We start from the raw sequence: 19,049 nt of genomic DNA on the forward strand, positions 1-19,049 counted from the left end.
TTATGTATTTATATATATATATATATATTGTATGTATATAATTTCGTATATATAGAGAGATAATGATATATATGAAGATTTTATAAGAACGTCGAATAAAATGAGTCTAAATTCTACAAAAATGAAATAGGTTTAGCATGATTATATATTATTTGATGATAATTATGATTGACTAATTTATCCAAGGTCCTCTTGTCACAGTTGATAGTTAGTTAAGTCCTATGCGCAGTTACATAACATACCGCGCGAACTGATGTTGACTTTCAGTAAAATACATTTCGGCAACATTTTTCCTTCAGGTTCGAGTGACGAATAACGAAAACGGTGTCTCTAAACATAAATACACAGCTAGTCCTTACCGGGATGCGCAGTATAAATCCATACAAACAGCTTCAAACACTCGCCCGGCTCAAAAAGCTATAAAGTTCCGAGGCAAGAGACCTGATGCACACACTATTCACACTCGCAGCAGCGCAACGCGTACTGTTCTGCAACAGCATTGAATTTCAGCGCACAAGCTGACATTTGTTCAACTGAATTAACTCAGGTGGCAGCACGTGGAATGAATGAACGAATGAATGAAATATATAATTCAAGAAACAGTTTCAACGGGAATCTTAGGCCTACCACCGATTTGGAGCAAAACAAATCAGCGAAGCTTTGGTCGAATAATCACAGGGCCCGCCGGATCGTAGAGAGTGACGTAGATCACTTTGAGACAAGGGGTAAATGAAGACCAACAACGCAGACCTAGTCATGTTGGGCGTCGCGGTTCTAATCGTTCGTAGAAAATGACTGATTATGATCGGGATTTTATGGTGCATTCTGTTCCAGTACTCTCTATGTATTGTGGTCAATCCATTCCCCCAGTCACGATCAGAAAAAAACCTTTAGTCAAGTGGTAAAATCCTAGGTCCGCAGTAACTGGGACTCAACCAACCAACCAATTGCCCGGCCAGGAATACAAAGGCCACCAAGCTCAATAACACATTTAACTTATTCATAATGCATGTTTATCAAAATACAAAAAAGCACTACTCTCCATTGCAGCGGTTTTATTCTAATGTGAAATCTTCTAAATGAAGGGTTGCGGGCAGGGCTATGGTTGGTGAAGATGTATATAATATACAGACTCAGTACCCGGTATTCAACATCATTTGCAATCTAGATTCAGAGGCGGATCCAGGGGCATGTTGTGACCATGTCGACCAATAAAAAGGGCATATATTCTTTATTTAGGGCGGAAAGGCATATCAGCAAATTTTTTGAAATTTTACTATCATTTTAGAGCTTTCTGAGCATCTCTGAGAGGCATTTAGTCAAGAAACATAGGTTATATATTTAGGAAAAATATCTATTGTGTATCTCAGGTGGTTACAACGGCAAATTTTGATACAGAGAAAAAATGAAAAGGGCAGTTTAGAATTCCGACCGTGTCGGGCGACACGGTCTAAATCCGCCCCTGAGATTTGGGATTCTCCTCCTTCGTGCATAAATTAGCAATTAATTAGTTCAATTACTGTCTTTTCTGCAGATTTTTGTCCAGATACATCGTTGATTTGTGATATCACAAGGAATGATGACCCCCATCACTTAACTCGAATCCACGTTTTGCCGCTAAAAAACTTTCTCTGTACTTCGATTTCCGATTTCAAAATCAAACCCCCTGTTTCGCTCCCGGCAGGTGTGGTGGGTCTGTAAGGGACACTCAATCGAAAAATCAAACGAAATTTACCAACCAAATAAATGAATAACTAACGGGGACAATCCTTATTTTAGGATCAAAAAACTTTCTACGTCCTTGAGAATGATGCGTCACACCTCACCCTTGCGACGCAGAAACTACTCACATGCCATCTATCGTTATTGGAGCGAACTAACAAATTCCTCGCGATACCATCGGGTTCGAGCCCCAGTAGAGGGAAGAGTTAGAAAAAGACCAAAATGGAAACGGTGTCTACAACATATTTTACCCCATTTATTGACTGCCGCTAAGCAGATAAATTACATAGATATAATTATTTGATTATTTACAAATCTATCAACAATTCAGAAATAAACGCTATCATCAGATGTCAACTTGTCAAAAGAGCAAGATCAGAACTACATGAATTTCAACTGTATTACTACATGTACTAGAATGGGTTCTCAAAAAAGTTCGTTTGGTGTTAGATTATGCTATGAATCCAAATCATTTCAATTCTGTTTGAAGTCAGGTTTTTTCTCAAGATTTTAATAAAAGTTTTGATATGATTACACTACGGCTAAAAAACCTACCGCTATTGTGGATGGAATGATCGAAATTAATGGAATGTTTTAGGAAAATACTAACAAAATAAATACAGATTTATGACCAGAACCGAACGCGCACCAATCACAACTCAATCGAAACTCATCAGACTTTTTAACAGAAATCGAAGCCGAAGATGTTGTATATGTTTATACAATGCTGAACAACATCGGAACATTGTGGTGTTTTGAACCAATTTCAAAAGCTAAGCGACCTGCGACAATGAAAATACATGAAACAATATATTTTCTGATTGAGAATTTAAATTTGATATCGACATATTCAGGGATGGCTTCCACAAAATGTGAAATTTATCCAAATCATCGCCATTTCACAGGATTACGGATATCCCTCATCGGGATATCAGTGTACAGATTAACAATACTAAATACGATGAACACCAATTAGAATTTATATAAGACACATAAAAATAACACCATATGTCAACAACCACCTAACATTTTAAACATTATTGGCTATACGCTATCACAAACTCCGCAAAACACGGGTCATATCCAGGCACATTCGATATTATTCGGGCCACCTATCCATCTATAACCCATTTCAACACCAGATTGTGATGAAAAAAAGTGCAGACTTTATTTCAATTATCCACTATAGGTCATTCCATTTGACACTACACCACATGGTTAGTTGCTCAAACCGTTTGTCTAGTACCAATAATGAAATACTGAACGTTTCAAAATCATTTTTAAAAGAGCAACGTCGCCAGTTCCAACAGAGTTAGACAGTCTACTGTATTACAGTATGGTTTCACTGTCAAACACGGTTAACTTATCATCGAATATTTCATCGCATTACTTATAAGTCATCACTATTTTTCAGGCACCCACAACTAGTGTATATCCAGTTCCATTTCCTAAGTGTAAGTCGTCATTTTGATGTCCGAGGTCTGACGACTTTGAGACTGTATCGGTTTAAGTTGAAGTTGATCTCTGCTCAAAAGTGATACATGACTTGTATCGCGCGCTATATGAATATATCAACGATTCATTCAGATCTTGATTTGCGTATCGGTATTATTGTTCACCATACTCAGCTGATTATCTGTTAAACTGTTCAACGACGTCATACTTCCGTGGCGGCTCGCCGAGCGTATATTATCCGATACGTGATTGAATGAATCCTCAACCTGAGTGAATTTCCGACGTACGTTCGCCGCATTCTGAAATCAAACGCAAAATAATCGTTAATTCATTCGACGTAAAAGGAGTACCGGGATCAGGGGCGGATCTAGGGGGGATGTCGGGGTGTCCGGACCCTCCCCCTCAACTTTGAAGTGCACTCAAAAATGTCACCCACAAAATTTTTTTGACCAAGGTTTTCCACCTATAATATTTTTTCAACGCATGAAATGACCGAAAGCACCCCCTAAAATGGTGTAGAAGTATCCGGAGTACGTGGTGTTTCGTAAAAAGTGCCCCTTTTTCTCATTGGACACCCCCCCGGCATGGATAATCCTAGATCCACCCCTGGGGATACGTGTAAGTTTCTGCGTAGCCGGAGCTGCTGACCTCATTGCATTTTCGAGTAACTTCGTCCAGGATGTCTTTGACGCTGGTTCTGAATGAGAAGAAAAATACTTTTCAGTACAAAGAGATGCTCACAATACAAAGACTCATAAGAAGACAAAAATGTGCTCAAAACATTACTTAGGAGGCCAGTAGGATACCAGTGTTCTCCGTCACAAGTTTTAGAGGGGTGGCCAACCCTTTCATTTTACATCCACCCCTCTGAACATCAGCCACCCCTTATGCCGGAATCATAAAGGGGCTGCATTCGTTGTGAAGTGTGTGACATCATGGTTGTTCAACTAGCAAGGCTTTCGACCCCCCAAAAATACAGAAAATGAAAGCTAACTTTAGGTGTATCTTCACATAAGCTCAATACATGTATATTTCAAAGTAATTATCAGCATTGATTGAAAATCTTCTGCCCCTACCAGAGTGGATGTCAATATTCTATCAATGCTGATAATTGCTTTGAAATATATTGAGCTAATATATACTAAGCTTAATTTTCTTTTTGGGGGGATCGAAAGCGTTGTTACTTCAGCAACCACAATGTCATTTTCCTAACAATGAACTACGTGATGAATGCAGCCCCTCTAAAATTCCAGCATATTGAGAACACTGCGGATATACATCTACGGTAGTTAGATAATTAGCTCAAGGAAACACTTTTTTACTTATTGTGGGATTTTTTGTTGTTACACGGACACAGGACGTGTTTCATCAAAGGTTATAGGACCTGATAGCTTATTTATTTTGATCACTAATGGATTTTCTAATTTCATGAATCAATATTTTGAAAGTTGTTCACAAACGAAAGGAGTGCTGATCATCGATCATGTCTGACGTTCTGTTAACTACGGCTATAAATACTCCTGGAAACTACAGGATTACACACACTGGCAAATCAGGTTTTCCAATTTGAACGAAATGAGCATGAGAAATGAGACGCAAGCAAAATAGAACGGAATTTGTGTCGAAAATCTTTGTGGCTATAAGCTTTCTACAAAGAATGAACATTCAAAACAGCAAAATAAAAATTTGATTCTCTTGAAGCTAAACTAGCGGATAATTCAGACGAACATTTGAACAACATGCATAAGGCATCAAAACAAAGAGCACTCAGAATGAGTTTCAGTTTATATGAGAAGAAAATTTAAAATAATTGCAAATATTTGACGATAAAAGGAGCACACTGGATTATACATGCACAAATGACGAATTACCTTCCTGTTTTGAGGGGTGATATAGAAGATAGAAAGGAGAAAATCATCGATTATACACTAATAATCAGTGAAATCAAATACCAGCGGTGGAAACAAGACATTGACGAAATAACACACCTGATTGAAAAAACCACCATTTCACATCGATTAATCTACAGTCAAATATTTAGTCCTTAAACAACTTTATTGTCTCTCAGGTCTGGGTCATTTGAGACGCAATATATGGAAAACAAGTAAATCACTGTAATAGACTGGTTACCTAATCCTAGGGTTCTGATTGGTCTAGCGGTGGTCACCTGATGATTGTAATCAAACTGGGCTGACATGGCTAAGTGTTCAGATTGGTTCCGATGTTTTGATGTTAGACAGATATCAATAAATTAGCATTTTAATTTGATTGATTGAATTGGTCTACGGCTGGTTGCCTGGGGTGCACTCTTTTATGACCTTCGAAGTCTCCACCCGAAATCACCGGTTGGCTCCACGCAAAATGCAAATCACAAAACCTCGACAGAAAGGAGGTTTCGGGCTCACAAAAGGTCACGTGACCAATGAATGAGTACGATTGGAGGCAAACGGATTCTCCAATCTGATAAAAGAGTTCGCCCCACAATTGTGGAACTGACTCCACAAAATGATGTGAACAAACGGGCCACAGGCTAGATAAAACCGATTGTTCTGATTGGTCTAGAGGTGGTCACGTGGTGTAAACATACAGGCAGTAAATCTCAATATAACTTGAATTTTGACAGAATGATTACTCTGGTCAATGGTATAATCTACGTGCACGTATTACACATTCTTGGCTACCAACCTTGGCTCCCAAAACCAACTTAAGAAACTAAAACAATGCTAACAGTTACTGTAATAGTTTACTTGTAAAATATAGCAAACTTTGAACTTCATATTATCAAGTACCCGCTAAATACCTCTTAAATGTCCCAGAACAGAATATTTTACCCGCAACCATTCAAATTGATCTCGAAGGGATGGAAACTAGATATACCAGGTATGTGTGTCGAGAGGAAAACAGGATTAGAAATTGTTTAATGTGTACCTTGTTAACTTTCATCCATTACAAAATCACTAGATATCGCACACGAAATAAAGAAAAACATAACACAGATAGAAATATCGAATAGAATCATTTTTCACAAAATATTTCCATCTTTTCACCGATCGTGTTAGCATTTTATATATAAGTAGGGGAAAAAAACACAAAAATCACACATGCAAGCTAAAAAAAATCTCTTCTGATGTTACGAATTTTCAAATTCTAAGACGATTTTCATTTTTTGTTTTGAACGACTATAATATACATTAAATCTAGTTTCTAAATCGCTAATACGTGCGCATGTAGAAATATACATCTAAATTACGGCCCAAAGGAAAATACAGAAAACGTGCTTTGAAAGTTATGTAAAGCACTGCAGTGAATGGAGGAGGTATCATGTTGATGAAATTTATTTTGCGGGCTAATAACATCGTAGTAATCATGTAAGTGAAAATAAGTGCGTTAAAAAAAGGTTTCTCTCTATGAATTTCAGCTCGAAAATGATTTTGACCTTAATGAAGATGATTGAATCGTTAGGAACATCGATCAGCTCGCGGGGAAGCATTGTACCGCGACGACAAAGCGAGGCGTTAAAAATCATCAAGGCTGCCGTAAAAATTTGTTCGCGAATCATTTTGACTATATACGGAAAGAGAGCGTTAAGACAGTGCACCACCTATAAATATGCATGTACAATAGGGGGCGCTATTGAATGGCAACAGCGTGAATGAACTTACAAACGAACGAACGAACCAATGAACGGTTTCAACCGGTTACGCAGAATTCAAGCAGATCGTCTCTGGAAAATGCCGGATACAGATCGGGAATAAACGATGTCAGATTTTCACGCGCCGTATTGAAAATGTACAGACGGGAATATATACGACCAGGGGCAGATCCGAGGACTACATCTGAACGTTTTATCGTAATTTGTGGACATTTTAACGGTATTTCCTTAAATGGTTTATTTGGAGGCGTATCAACAATTAAGGCATTGTATTCGAAAATTCGTACGTATCGTTAGATGCATTTTGCAGCATTTTCAAGTAGGAAACCTTTCCTTCTTACCAATCATGCAAGAGAGAGGTTTATAAGATCCATACGATAAGGCAGTAAAAAGTTAAGCGTTCATTCACAACAGGGCAATTCATTCAAATATATTTGAGAGAGTTTCATACAAGGCCCACAAGAGGAACTCCTGGATCCGCACCTGATCGTTGATGTCAGATTTTCACGCATATTAAAATACGGCAGACGATAGATTTTTAGCAAGACGAATAAGCCGATATTTTCTATTGGATATAATCATTCATCGCGCATTATGCAATTAGCTTCTGATTTTGAATGGCTTCGTGGGCGACAGAAGGCAGCAGCTGGGGTGATTCAAGTGCATGTTTACGTACACTCGCGTAACGTTTTTTAATAAGAACACTCACTTGGGCGTAAAATTTCGATCGGGTTGATTCCGATTCGGCCGCCGATTTGTACCCGGTCGACTCTGAAATTATACAACAAATAATATATAAGTCTATATAAATTTAAGTAAGAGTAGCAACGGGGTGGCGCCACTTTCCAAACAATTTACAAATTCCCGGAGTTGTTTCACTGATTTTACCATGTTATAACACAAAATTCCCTGGTGAATCTGCAGAATTATAATCACAGTTTGTCTCGTTTGATTTAAGAGTGCTGATAATTTTCAAAGATACACAAAGGCTACTCAAAGCACTATTTTTAATATCAGGGGCCAATTCCATAGTCGAGACTTAATTCCAAATGTGGTCTCAATTATAAATACTGGTCTTAAGTTGTAAGATTGGCTATAGAGTTGGTCTTAGATCGGTCTGAAGTCTAAGCCATGACCCAGTGTCTTGTCCATTCGAGGATATTGAACTAGCCGAACTCTCTCCCGAGGATTCAGCTCTTGATATCTGTTTTGTTCTCGGTAACACTGTTGTTAATCTGTCTACCCGCGAAACTTACGTCTTCAGTCTGTGTACTGATATGCTTTCGGTCTTCCGCGCCGCAACTATATTTTGTCTGAAAATAAAACAGAGCGGAGAATTCACATCGAGCTTTCGTTCGCAGATGCTTCACAGATTTTTCGTCGATTTTTATACATAGATCAATTTACATCGAGAACCAGGAACCGATATTTTCTCATATCTTACCATTTGTTGCTGTAATAATTTGATAGTCTGCTCTCGTTCGTCGAGTTGTAATTTTAATTGCGCCACCTGCTGGCGTAAATCATCATTCTCCTGTTTATCGGCAGAAAAAAAGACAATACCGTTAATCAACATTATCAGACACAATGAGAAATTGTGTTCACAAAATACAACTCTGAGTTCAAGTATGTGCTACAATGAAGGGTTTAGACTGGATGGTCACTTTTACTTGACTTGCTTTATCCCTGAATATTCCCTGACATGTACGTTGTTTTCCCTGACTTAATCTGTTAAGAATCCAATCCATTAACACAGTCAAACACATAAGGCATAGCTGGAAAATGTTTAATTTAGATCTAGCAATATCAACACATTTCCCTGACTTTTCCGCGATTTTTAGCTTTTTCACAAACTACCTGACTATTAGCTGATTTCCAGGTAAGTGGCCACCTTGTTGTGTTTATAGAATACAAGACTGAATTCAAGTATATGCGCGGCAATGAAGGGGCTTTCGAGTGTAATCTCTATTGTGTACCTGGATAATATCATCTTGGTTGATAGACGAACCCATGCTGCCGAACTCGTGAGTTAACGACCGTCGTTTTAAAGAACCGGCTGTATCCATACCGACATCGCTGCTCTTCGACCCTCGGAAACTTCCGCTACACGGAATCGACGACGTCTGGAAAAACAAATTTGAGGACGAGATATCGATTTATATCGGGAATCGATGAACATCGACGAAACGTGTCGTAACGATGATATAAAAATCCCACAATACGATAGAAAAAAATTCCCACAATGGGAAAGAAAAAATATCCCACAATATGGAAAAAAATTCCACAACAGGAAAATAAGAAAGAGAAAACGTCCCACAATAAGAAAGAGAAAACACCCCACAATAAGAAAGAGAAAATATCCCACAATAAGTAAGGGAAAACATCCCACAATAAGAAAGAGAAAACGTCCCACAATAAGAAATTGTCCCACAATAAGAAAGAGAAAACACCCACAATAAGAAAGAGAAAACATCCCACAATAAGAAAGAGAAAAGATCCCACAATGAGAAAAAAAATCCCACAATAAGAAAGAGAAAGTTTATATATGAATCATCAATAATAATCTATTTCAACATTTCAAATGTATCCTATCAAATAGTCATCATTAGGAATAATGTAGGTATTCAATATACTTTCACTATTACCCTTTAGTCGAAACGTTGAAATAAATCACTAACTCCAAGAAACCTTTCGTACTCGTTTTTCTTTGTTAGCGTGAGATTTTTTATATCACCAGGAATTGATGATTCATGTCGAACTAGCGCGGCGATAGTCTGATCGAAAAACAGTTGTGACCCGCGTACAAGGTATACTTTCCATCGACGACCGACCGTGCCTGGAAACATCTGATATACCAGTCGCACAGCTGCCAGTAATATGCGAATATTTGCCCGATATGCGACAACGCTTATTACACGAGGATTAATATGAATATCTAGGGAAAATCACGCGCATTACATAGGATAGGAATCACTAGGGCAGGCGCAGATCTAGAGGGGGGTTTCAAGGGTCTTGACCCCCTGCGCAGCTACCAAAAAATCTTTTAATTGTTTTCTTGAAGGAATGTACTCAAGACAACGCAGGCGGACAGTACTACATTAATCTGTTGTTTGGCCAAACAATATGCCATATAGACAACCTATCAGATATTTTAGTCAGCGGTTTAACATTAACATTCTTTATGAACCCCCTCCTGGCTGGATCCGCGCCTGTAGGGGCTAAATGTTCATAGCCCATATCTTCCCTCATAGCCCATATCTTCCCTTACCTTATGATGTATTTGTTCAGTTTCGAATGGGCTGCGAATGTCTTCCTGTTTAAGCGAAAAAGAAAAAAAAAATGAAAAAAACATAATACACGCCAACATCGTAAATCAACTACGGAATAAAAAGAAACATCTGACATTATCAGAATCAAATTCTGGCGTAAAGTGCTTCGAGGGAATTGTAAGTGAAGCGTATATAATTCAGTAAGCGGGCAGCGTTCTACAGATCGAATTAGACACAGAATAGAACGAACGTTTCAATTTAGTTGCTTTTAAACTACGAAACTAAATACTAATCGACTTACAGAGGGAAACTTCTGCATTCAATCAGAGATAGATAAAGTTTTTTTTTTAAATTCGCGTATATTTGTAGTTCCTGGTTTAAAACATGCTTCTAACCGGTATGAATCCCTATTTTACAAGCCTGTAGCGTGAGAAATATGCGGGTGGCTTCATTTTCTATTTGGTCGCTGACTGGACAAGATCTGAGCCCTCCCTGGCAAACTTCCCAAAATTTGTAGCTCGAATATGGCCTCTGACGGATTCCCGACGTGGTTACCCAAATAACTTTAATATACATGTATTCCCACTTTTTTACTCGCTTTTTACCTGAATTTTCCAATCAATTAACACAGTAAAATACATAAGACATAGATGAAAATTCTTTGATTTAATACGGGATTTAGCAATCTCAACAGACTTAAGCCTGATTTTTAATTATGTACAAAATTCTCAGACTATTCCCTGACTTTGTCGAAGAGCCAAGAAAATTTCCATTTTGCAGGCCACCCTGCATGTATTATGCTGCAATAGTAAACGTTTCACCTGAACAATCTTTCTTAAATAATCATTTTCTGGCACAATTCCCCAACCCCCCTGACACGCTACGGTCTGATTTACCAATACTTACATCTTGTAAAATGCGTTTAAGTTTATGTAGCATGGTCTTCACGTTCGTCACGTCCTGCATCGCTTGTCGATACTGATGACCGTCGAGCGTGAAATTCTCGTCGTCTTCAAAAACAGCCGATCGCGGTCGCGGCGCCTTCAACGGAGTCGATACGGAACGATTTCTCAACGCGACCTTGTTCTGTTTGCTACGAGAGAAACGATGAAATAATACACAATACATTCTACAATTCGAACGCACATCTAGCGCCACCTTCGGTTTTCTGAGTTAGTCGACTATAGTCGAACTAAACGAAACCGAATGTCCGTTAGTCGGAACAATATTCCGGAAATAGTTCGAAAATCAAGCGCATTCGGTTATTAGTTCCGACCACTAGTTGACTAGATACGAAAACCGAATTTGGCCTAGACTATCATTCACCCAGTCAGTGGTTGTCTCCACAGTAATCTACGTTGCTCTACGATCCTGGACTCAGTTCCACAGTTGTGAGTTAGAGTTAGTTCAGTACTCAGAGTCAAATCTTAACTCGGAACTGTGGAACTGGATCCTAGTGTACGCACCTGCGGTACATCAGACACTAAGGTTCTAGGTGAAGAGTATCATCGATAGAAACCCGCGATACCTATTCAAACATCTGTTATTGTTTTTTTTCTCACGATTCAGGGGGAATCCTTCCGACCATCATTCGAAAAAAAAAACTCTTAAGATGGGTGGAAGGATTCCACCAGAAACGTGAGAAAAAAACCAAATAACAGTTGTTTAAGTTGATATTGAGAGTTTCTCTTAATGATATTCAAGACTGGAAATACATAGTGCCCAACTATTTACAGGCATTTAGACTCTAAGAACTTTTTCGAGCATACCGTTGTATCTTTCTTCTTTCATATCGAATATGAAGATTTGTTTTCGCGTGATAATTTCCCATGTTTCCTGAAGGTAATACTATCCACGTTCTTATAGAGATCGATTACCCGACGTTGACCCGATATTTCCCTGACCTTCGACTGAAAATTCCTCGATTAGATTAGATATCTTCAACGCGGGTTCATTCTTCACAAGAGGTTCCTTGTGACGCTTATCGCGAGCAATAACAACCAGACACCAAAACATCGAATTCCCTGACTTTCAAAGAAGAGCAATATTCCCTTACTATCCTGCTTGCTGCACAGAAAAATAAATCAGGAATTCCCTGATTTGCCTGATCTGTAAGAACCCCCCCCCTATATTATGAATATAACTGGTTTCACTATCAGCATATGCTAAAACGGTTCACCACTCCGAACAATCATTATCAATTTAAGGAAGTTGATATCGAAACTTTATCCCTAAATTCTAAGGTCACCGGTTTGTACGTATACGTGCCGTGCCTCGTAATGAATCAGTTCGGTCGCCTAATTAAACTTGAGAATCGACGGATAACCTTTCACGAAGTCATTCCAGTACCGGCGGTAAATGAACCCTGTAACGCCGCAGAAATATTCAACATTCCACGCAACAAAACCCCGTTACCTGCCTAGCACATCCCGATACATGTAATACAAAGAAGATACTAACTTCGACATAGTTTCGTTAAGTATTTGTTGATATAAATATTTCGTAAACTATGCATAAACCGGCACAAAATAACTCTTATAAAACACTTCAACAATCGAGAGAGAGAGAGGGAACGCATAGGTCAGAAGTATACCAGTACAAAATGATCTGAATTCCACCGGAATACTTTCAATAGACATACCGCATTGGATTGATTTACATTCAGGCACGGATCCACAGGGTCTTTTTGTGGGCCTTTTACTAGTTTTTTCAGTGGGCATTTTCTGAATGAAACTAATCTACTGCCTTATCAAATAGGATCTTCTCCCATAATCAGCAGAGCAAGGATATGTTTTATACTTGGAAATGCTGTTAAGAATGAATATCACCCGCCCAAAATTGCTAATACGCCTCCAAGAATGTATTTTCAAGTATCAAAAATATCCTTAAATGTGTCACAAGATCTTCGAAACTAGTCGTCTGATCCAACCCTTACATTATTAAAGGTATGTACAGAATCTTTATTAAAAAAAAGGCCACTTACTTCGGACTAGTATCTTGTACTAGATGTGATAACTCATCTAACGTCGCTGATCGTCCGTGTTTAATCAGTATTCGATCCTCGATCGTCGCGTGGCTGTGTTCGGCTAACGGCGAGATTTTATCCTCTTGCTCCGCGACGACAGACGGACTCGATTCGCCGCCGTGATACGACGCGGCGATCGGTAACTCTAAATCCAGGGATAGTCCTTTCGTTGCGGTTCCGCGCATATCGCCCGATGAGTCCGCGCCGTTGTTAAGTCCCGCGTCGTACGCGTCCTTGCCGTTATTATTGCCGTGATTGTCCTTGACCGCGTCCTGTTTACGCAGACGCCCGACGACCGGGTTGACTAGAGCACGCGGTTTCTCCACCGACTTACTGCGCGGTCGCGCGGCCGCGCGCGCGAATTCTTTCACCACCGATTTCTCGTCGCCCGGCGTGCTCGCCACCGAGAATTTACCGGTGTCGTTGAAGTCGTCGGTCGACAATTCCATATCGAGCATCATGTCGTCGGAATTCAAACTGCAAATACTCGTGCTGCTCGTCAGCGGTATCGAGTCCATCGACGCGAGCGGCGCCGCCGAGAAATACGGACTGCCCGGAATAGAGTCGGTGTTCAGGGTATCGCCGAATGAACCGCACAACGACACGCGTTTCTTCTTACCGCCCGATTGTTTACGTTCTAAACTCGACGAAATTTCCGCGCCGTTATTCGTTTGCGGTTCTAAGAAAACCGCGGAATCCGTACTGATATCGGCGTTGTTATTGTTTTCGTTCGCGTCTGCCGCGATCGTAGCCTGCGCTTCCGATAAATAGTTCGATAAATAGTTCGCGTTCTGTTCCTCAAGTTTAACGCTGACCGTACTACTGGAACCGGAATCGGTCGAGCTATCGATCAGGTTCTCTTCGCGTGCCTCCTCACACGTCGACACGGCCGCTTGTCCCATCGTCGCCGCCGTTTCCGCGACGCTCTTCTTCGTTTGATGATTGTGATGATGTACTAATCCGTACATGCGATTGCGACACGTATTCGGCGACGGGTACGGACTGTTGTTCGACGTCGCGAAGTGATTCGTCGGTTTCTTCAAACCGACCGACTTCTTCTCGCCGGTCGGTTTCGACCCGTAGCCGTACGTCTGATAGGCGCCTCGCGCGTTCGGCAATCGACCCGTCGGTCGAACGTCCGCGTACGTTTTATAACCGGTGTCCGACGGATCTTTCGTGTCGGTTTTTTTCGCCGGTGTCGAATTCTTGCTGCGCGGACTGGCGGCGGTCGCGCGCGCGTTCATTCCATTCGTCGACTGCACTGATCTAGCCGGCGGTGTCGTCGTCGTCTTCGTTGCAGACGGTATTTTATTCTGATAACGACGAGCGCCTGTCGTCGTTGAACATTGATCCGCTTTCAGCGTTTTGTGAACCTCGACAATGTTGTTGTATTCACCAGAAACAGGTCGTTTCGAAACCGGTCGAAGTTTACTTCCCGTCGATATCTGTGCAGTAGTCGACGTCTTACTATTATCAGAAGGAATTTCACCGCTATTCAGTTTGTCAGTACTGCTCCGCTTAATACTCTCGCGTTGTCTATTTTTATTCTCATCTGCCGCCGCTGTTGTTGCTGCCGCTGTTGCTGAAATGTTTTCCGAACTACTACGATTACTACCGATATTATTCATGTTAAATCCGAAACGTTTCGCTTGTTTATTGATCTGCGTTTGTTTCGTCGTCGATTTATTGCCGTTTTTCGCGTCCAACGATTGGTTGCTGCCGCTGCGGTTCAAACTCGACGAATTCGACGAGACGCTGCCACGCGGCGAACCCGATTTCGGACGCGGGATTTTATTCGCCGAATCCGACGGCGTCGGACTCGGGCTGCGGCGCACGGTCGGCGTCGTCGGTCGTTGCATGGCGATTTTCGACGGGGGTTTCAGGCCCCGATGAGGCTTTTTCAGGTTACTCGAAGGTCCAGGCATCGCGTAAGGCTCGTTTCCGTCCTTGTTCTTGCTCGAGTAGCATGACCCCATTCAGGGAGTTAAAAACACGCCACAAACCTGCGCAGAGAAAACATCACAATTAAAAAGCGAATTCATTGTACACCGCATAGTGCAGTGACCGGGTACACCGATATTAAACTCAATCTTGGCTTCGTTATTGTGGGATTTCTCTCAAACAAAAAACAACAGTTGATGATTTAAAAATTTGTTTTGACAGTTTGAAGTTGTGGCTAAACTTCATCATCAGAGAAACGAAATTGATAAAACGAAAAAAATAATTTTTTTCTGCTTTGATGATGAAGTTATTAGTCGAAATTTTGAAACTATTTGAGAATGAATAGTTGAATCATCAACAGTGAGTTCTGCTCATTAGCCCAGTACAACATTGCCTCGCGCGATAATTTCTAATTCATAAAATGAAAACATGTGTTAAATGACATATGCGCCGCGACAATCTTTTTCAAAAAAAGATCAATGACACTTGCTAGTGTAAAGCCGGTTCAATTACTGATCTAGTGTCAGATTATTTCTACTAAAATAATGATTATACATCATGAGCTGTTGGTACCGTCTAAATTATACAAGACTGTCAACCGAAGAAAGTACTATCAGTCACGAGCCAAATTTCTTTTGGTGGAAGATTTTGTCGAAATATAAAAGAACGTGTTCAAATCAATCGGTAATCTATGGTAAGATTAATCTTTCAAATTTCTGTACGCATCAAACAAATTTCACAGCAGAATTTCTCAGGACAAAATAGTAACAAAACACTGAAAATCAGGAATTGTTGGCAGCCATTCTGCATATTATGGCCTCTGAATATACACGATGCACAAGACAAATATCTTCTTAACATAAATACCAAATCTCTTATAAAAAATTCAAAATGTCAAGTATTGAATTATATGAGTCAGGGGGCCGATGGGTGATTCACATTTCATGAGAAAATATAAGAAAGCCAAGCGTTACAATTTGATAGTCCTTGCACGCTGAAAATGACTTGAAGGATTTGAACGATCGCAAATTTACCTCTATAATCCATTATTACACCACGAGATATTTTCGATAATTCCGATGATAATTTCCGAAATCAGTACAAATCCGACAACGGATTATTACTGGTATTAGTCCTATAGCCTATCCTAGCAAGAATAATCCGGGCCCGACGTTAGACATTGTCTACTGAACTGTGGTGAACTTCTTTCAGCCTATATTTATACATACACAATCATATCTCATTGAAGAATAAGCGAGATATTTTTTTGTCTGGTTCGCATTCGTGTAAAGGGTAAACACACGCAGCAGAATAACTGGATATGAATAAAAAATCAATTCATTAAGCGCAGGAGCCTTACACTTCTTGAAGCCTATGAAACCAGGATATGTAGTGTAGGTATTATTTAAGGGTTTTACACAATTCATTGTCAAGAACTCACAAACACTCATTTCATGTGAACATCATTCTATAATTGCACTAATTGGTAGCAATCATTAGACATACCAAATTACTGTTTGTTTAAGCTGATATAACTGAATGCATCCATGCACATTCCTTATGGTAATAAATTAACATACTTTCATTGTGTGAAATTAGCATGTGTGCCTTAAATCAGTAATGTCAATCATAATCAGAATGTCATTTCATCAAAACTTTCCGGTAGAAGAAATTCATTCCATAACTGTTAGTTTTAAGTGTATCACTAAACATGCTGTCAAAATAAACAATTAGCGGCTTTCAATTTCTATGTGCGTTCATATACAGACAGACTATACAAAGACAAAGGAGATTCTCAAGACTGAAGACATCAAGCGTTACATCTACACTTAAGAACAGAAAGCTAAAACATTTAGTGCTCCCACTGGCAAGACATACACGGTTATTCATTAAGTACATCGAGCTAATTTCCAAACCCTTCCCTCACCATACATGATATTAAGAAAGAAAACCCAAGCATATGTACTTTATGAATAGCCAATAAGACGCACGGTAAATATATCAGATCTTATGTACTCGTATGGCCTATACATTTTTAGTGTTTTAGAGGAGTGCCAGCCCTGTCATTTGTCACATCCACCTCTGTTCAAAATCAGCCATCCCTATTACAACTTCTGCTGCCCCTGAATTGATGTCAATGTTATTTCAATACTGATTATTGTTTCGTCCAGCAGCGAGTTAGCTAATGTGACGGAAAGCAGCAGATTGCCCTGAAAATAAGTTTAATTTTCACTATTTTGGAGGTGGAGCCCAAAGCGTCTGGTGTTGACGACGACAATATCACTCAAATTCGGAATCAATGCAGCCCCTCTAAAAATCGAACACGATCGACAACACTTATTTTTTTTCAAATACGACACAACATGAAATTGAAGGCAAACATCTAGTGAATTATAAGCATAAGTAACGAGACGATGAGCGCTGTGAGTGATAATAATAGATACACGTGAGAACACAGATTGAGTCTAATAAACTAAAACAACCATTACCTGGTCTGTATTGACCATCGGATATCGGAATTCTGCAAGAAATAATAAACGCACAAATATTTTTACTCACCGACGATGAAAATAAGGCGATGGAAGCCTCCGTAACGGTAAGAAGTTGGACTCTGTATATAGGCTTGACCTTAATGTTCACATAAGGAGCTAGTGTATTAGTAGGCCTACAAGTGTGTGTATATGTAAGGTCTAATTCTCTCTGACAGATAATTGATTGTTTTATCACAAATATGTACACATAATCTGATTGATTTTTGTACATGAAAGGTTCGATCCTATTGTTTGTCATGCAATCATAAATATTAACCTCATTGTAAATGGCTCTGTGGTCAAGGAGTGTCAGGTCTTGAGAAGGAACAGTTTTTGTTTGAAGTAAATAATCTGCCATTGAAAGTTACTCAAGCGACTTTATACGGTATTATTTATCAATGAGTTAAGGTCAAGAATTTTTTATTTTTAAAAAAATTATGATATGAATCAAAACTTTTTCAACAAAAGCAAGCAAGTTAGTTCATACAAATATGACTAACAACCTCAGACTAATTGGGACTAGGGCTTAGGTCAATTTATGATAGCTCCAAATGATTACCAAATTTCTGAGTAGGGATCCCTAGACAAGATTAGCTAGTAACCAGTCCATGGTTTACTTTCACATTCCGATATTTTCACAAACCACCCTAGGCCTATAAGCCAATCCTTTTGTAAAAGCCATCAATAGGTCATTAAAACTAACTGTTGTCCATTAGACATAAGAAAGTATCAAAATAACAACAGATCAGTAACTAGATTACTAAACCTAAAACCCATGTTTAAAGCACATTGTCGATCACAATCTAGAAAACCTGTCCTCAACCTTGTTATGACCACCAGAGCCGACCCCCTCCTTGACCTTTTAAAATAGGCTAAAGCATTGATTAGACACGACACATGGAACCAGCATGTCAATGATGCCGTAAATGATGTAATAATCTTGATCAGTCGACGGAACTCGCCTTAGTACCGATCCCGATACCACGATTAGAGCACCAGCCCCAACTACCACCATCCACTCCACCGACAAACCAACAAATTAACAAACCAACCACCACCAGCGCAAAAATACTGGCTCTATTTTAAACGATGTTATTTCATTATCTTTTTGAATAATAGCAGGTTCTTAAACACGGCGCACTTACCACTTCTAAAAACAAAATCATAAACGCATATTTCATGGATTCGTCAAAAGATGTGGTTAAGATTTATCAATCAGCAGTTCTGCCTGGTTTCATTTGATGTCATCCATTTCCGCATCGATGGTGGTTGACACATTAACCCCTTCCTCTCGGTCTCGATCTTCCAGACTTCCAATCAAATTTTTTCGATTCAAACATCAATAGAGGAAATTTAAATCGAGATTTTAGAAAAATATCCCGAAATTTAGAAATTTAGAAGGCCGATAATGGAATATCCAATGTAAAGCAAATAAATTATTGCAACGGTGACAA

At 39.5% G+C, this 19,049-nt stretch overlaps 1 protein-coding gene across 5 annotated transcripts; it reads right to left on the reverse strand.

Annotated features, from left to right (window-relative positions):
- Positions 1–1,977: 1,977 nt before the first annotated feature.
- LOC141903717 (uncharacterized) lies at positions 1,978–18,951 on the reverse strand. Of its 5 annotated transcripts, none has more exons than XM_074791966.1 (11): positions 18,741–18,946; positions 17,554–17,585; positions 13,082–15,126; positions 11,005–11,191; positions 10,098–10,142; positions 8,806–8,952; positions 8,274–8,363; positions 8,086–8,142; positions 7,539–7,600; positions 3,826–3,874; positions 1,978–3,476 (listed from the first exon to the last, which is right to left on the reverse strand). In XM_074791966.1, exons 3-11 carry the CDS (start codon positions 15,097–15,099, stop codon positions 3,306–3,308), a joined length of 2,826 nt encoding a protein of 941 aa, XP_074648067.1. In that variant the 5' UTR covers positions 15,100–15,126; positions 17,554–17,585; positions 18,741–18,946; the 3' UTR covers positions 1,978–3,305. The 5 variants fall into 5 exon arrangements, 3 of the variants coding, with proteins under 3 accessions (XP_074648067.1, XP_074648065.1, XP_074648066.1); XR_012619089.1 differs by lacking the exon at positions 17,554–17,585 and adding an exon at positions 6,106–6,134 and having other exon boundaries at positions 3,389–3,476; positions 18,741–18,951; XR_012619088.1 differs by lacking the exon at positions 17,554–17,585 and adding an exon at positions 6,840–6,901 and having other exon boundaries at positions 3,392–3,476; positions 18,741–18,951.
- Between the last annotated feature and the right edge of the window lie 98 nt (positions 18,952–19,049).

Source organism: Tubulanus polymorphus, chromosome 4, assembly GCF_964204645.1.
Source record: "Tubulanus polymorphus chromosome 4, tnTubPoly1.2, whole genome shotgun sequence".
Lineage (NCBI taxonomy): Eukaryota > Metazoa > Nemertea > Palaeonemertea > Tubulaniformes > Tubulanidae > Tubulanus > Tubulanus polymorphus.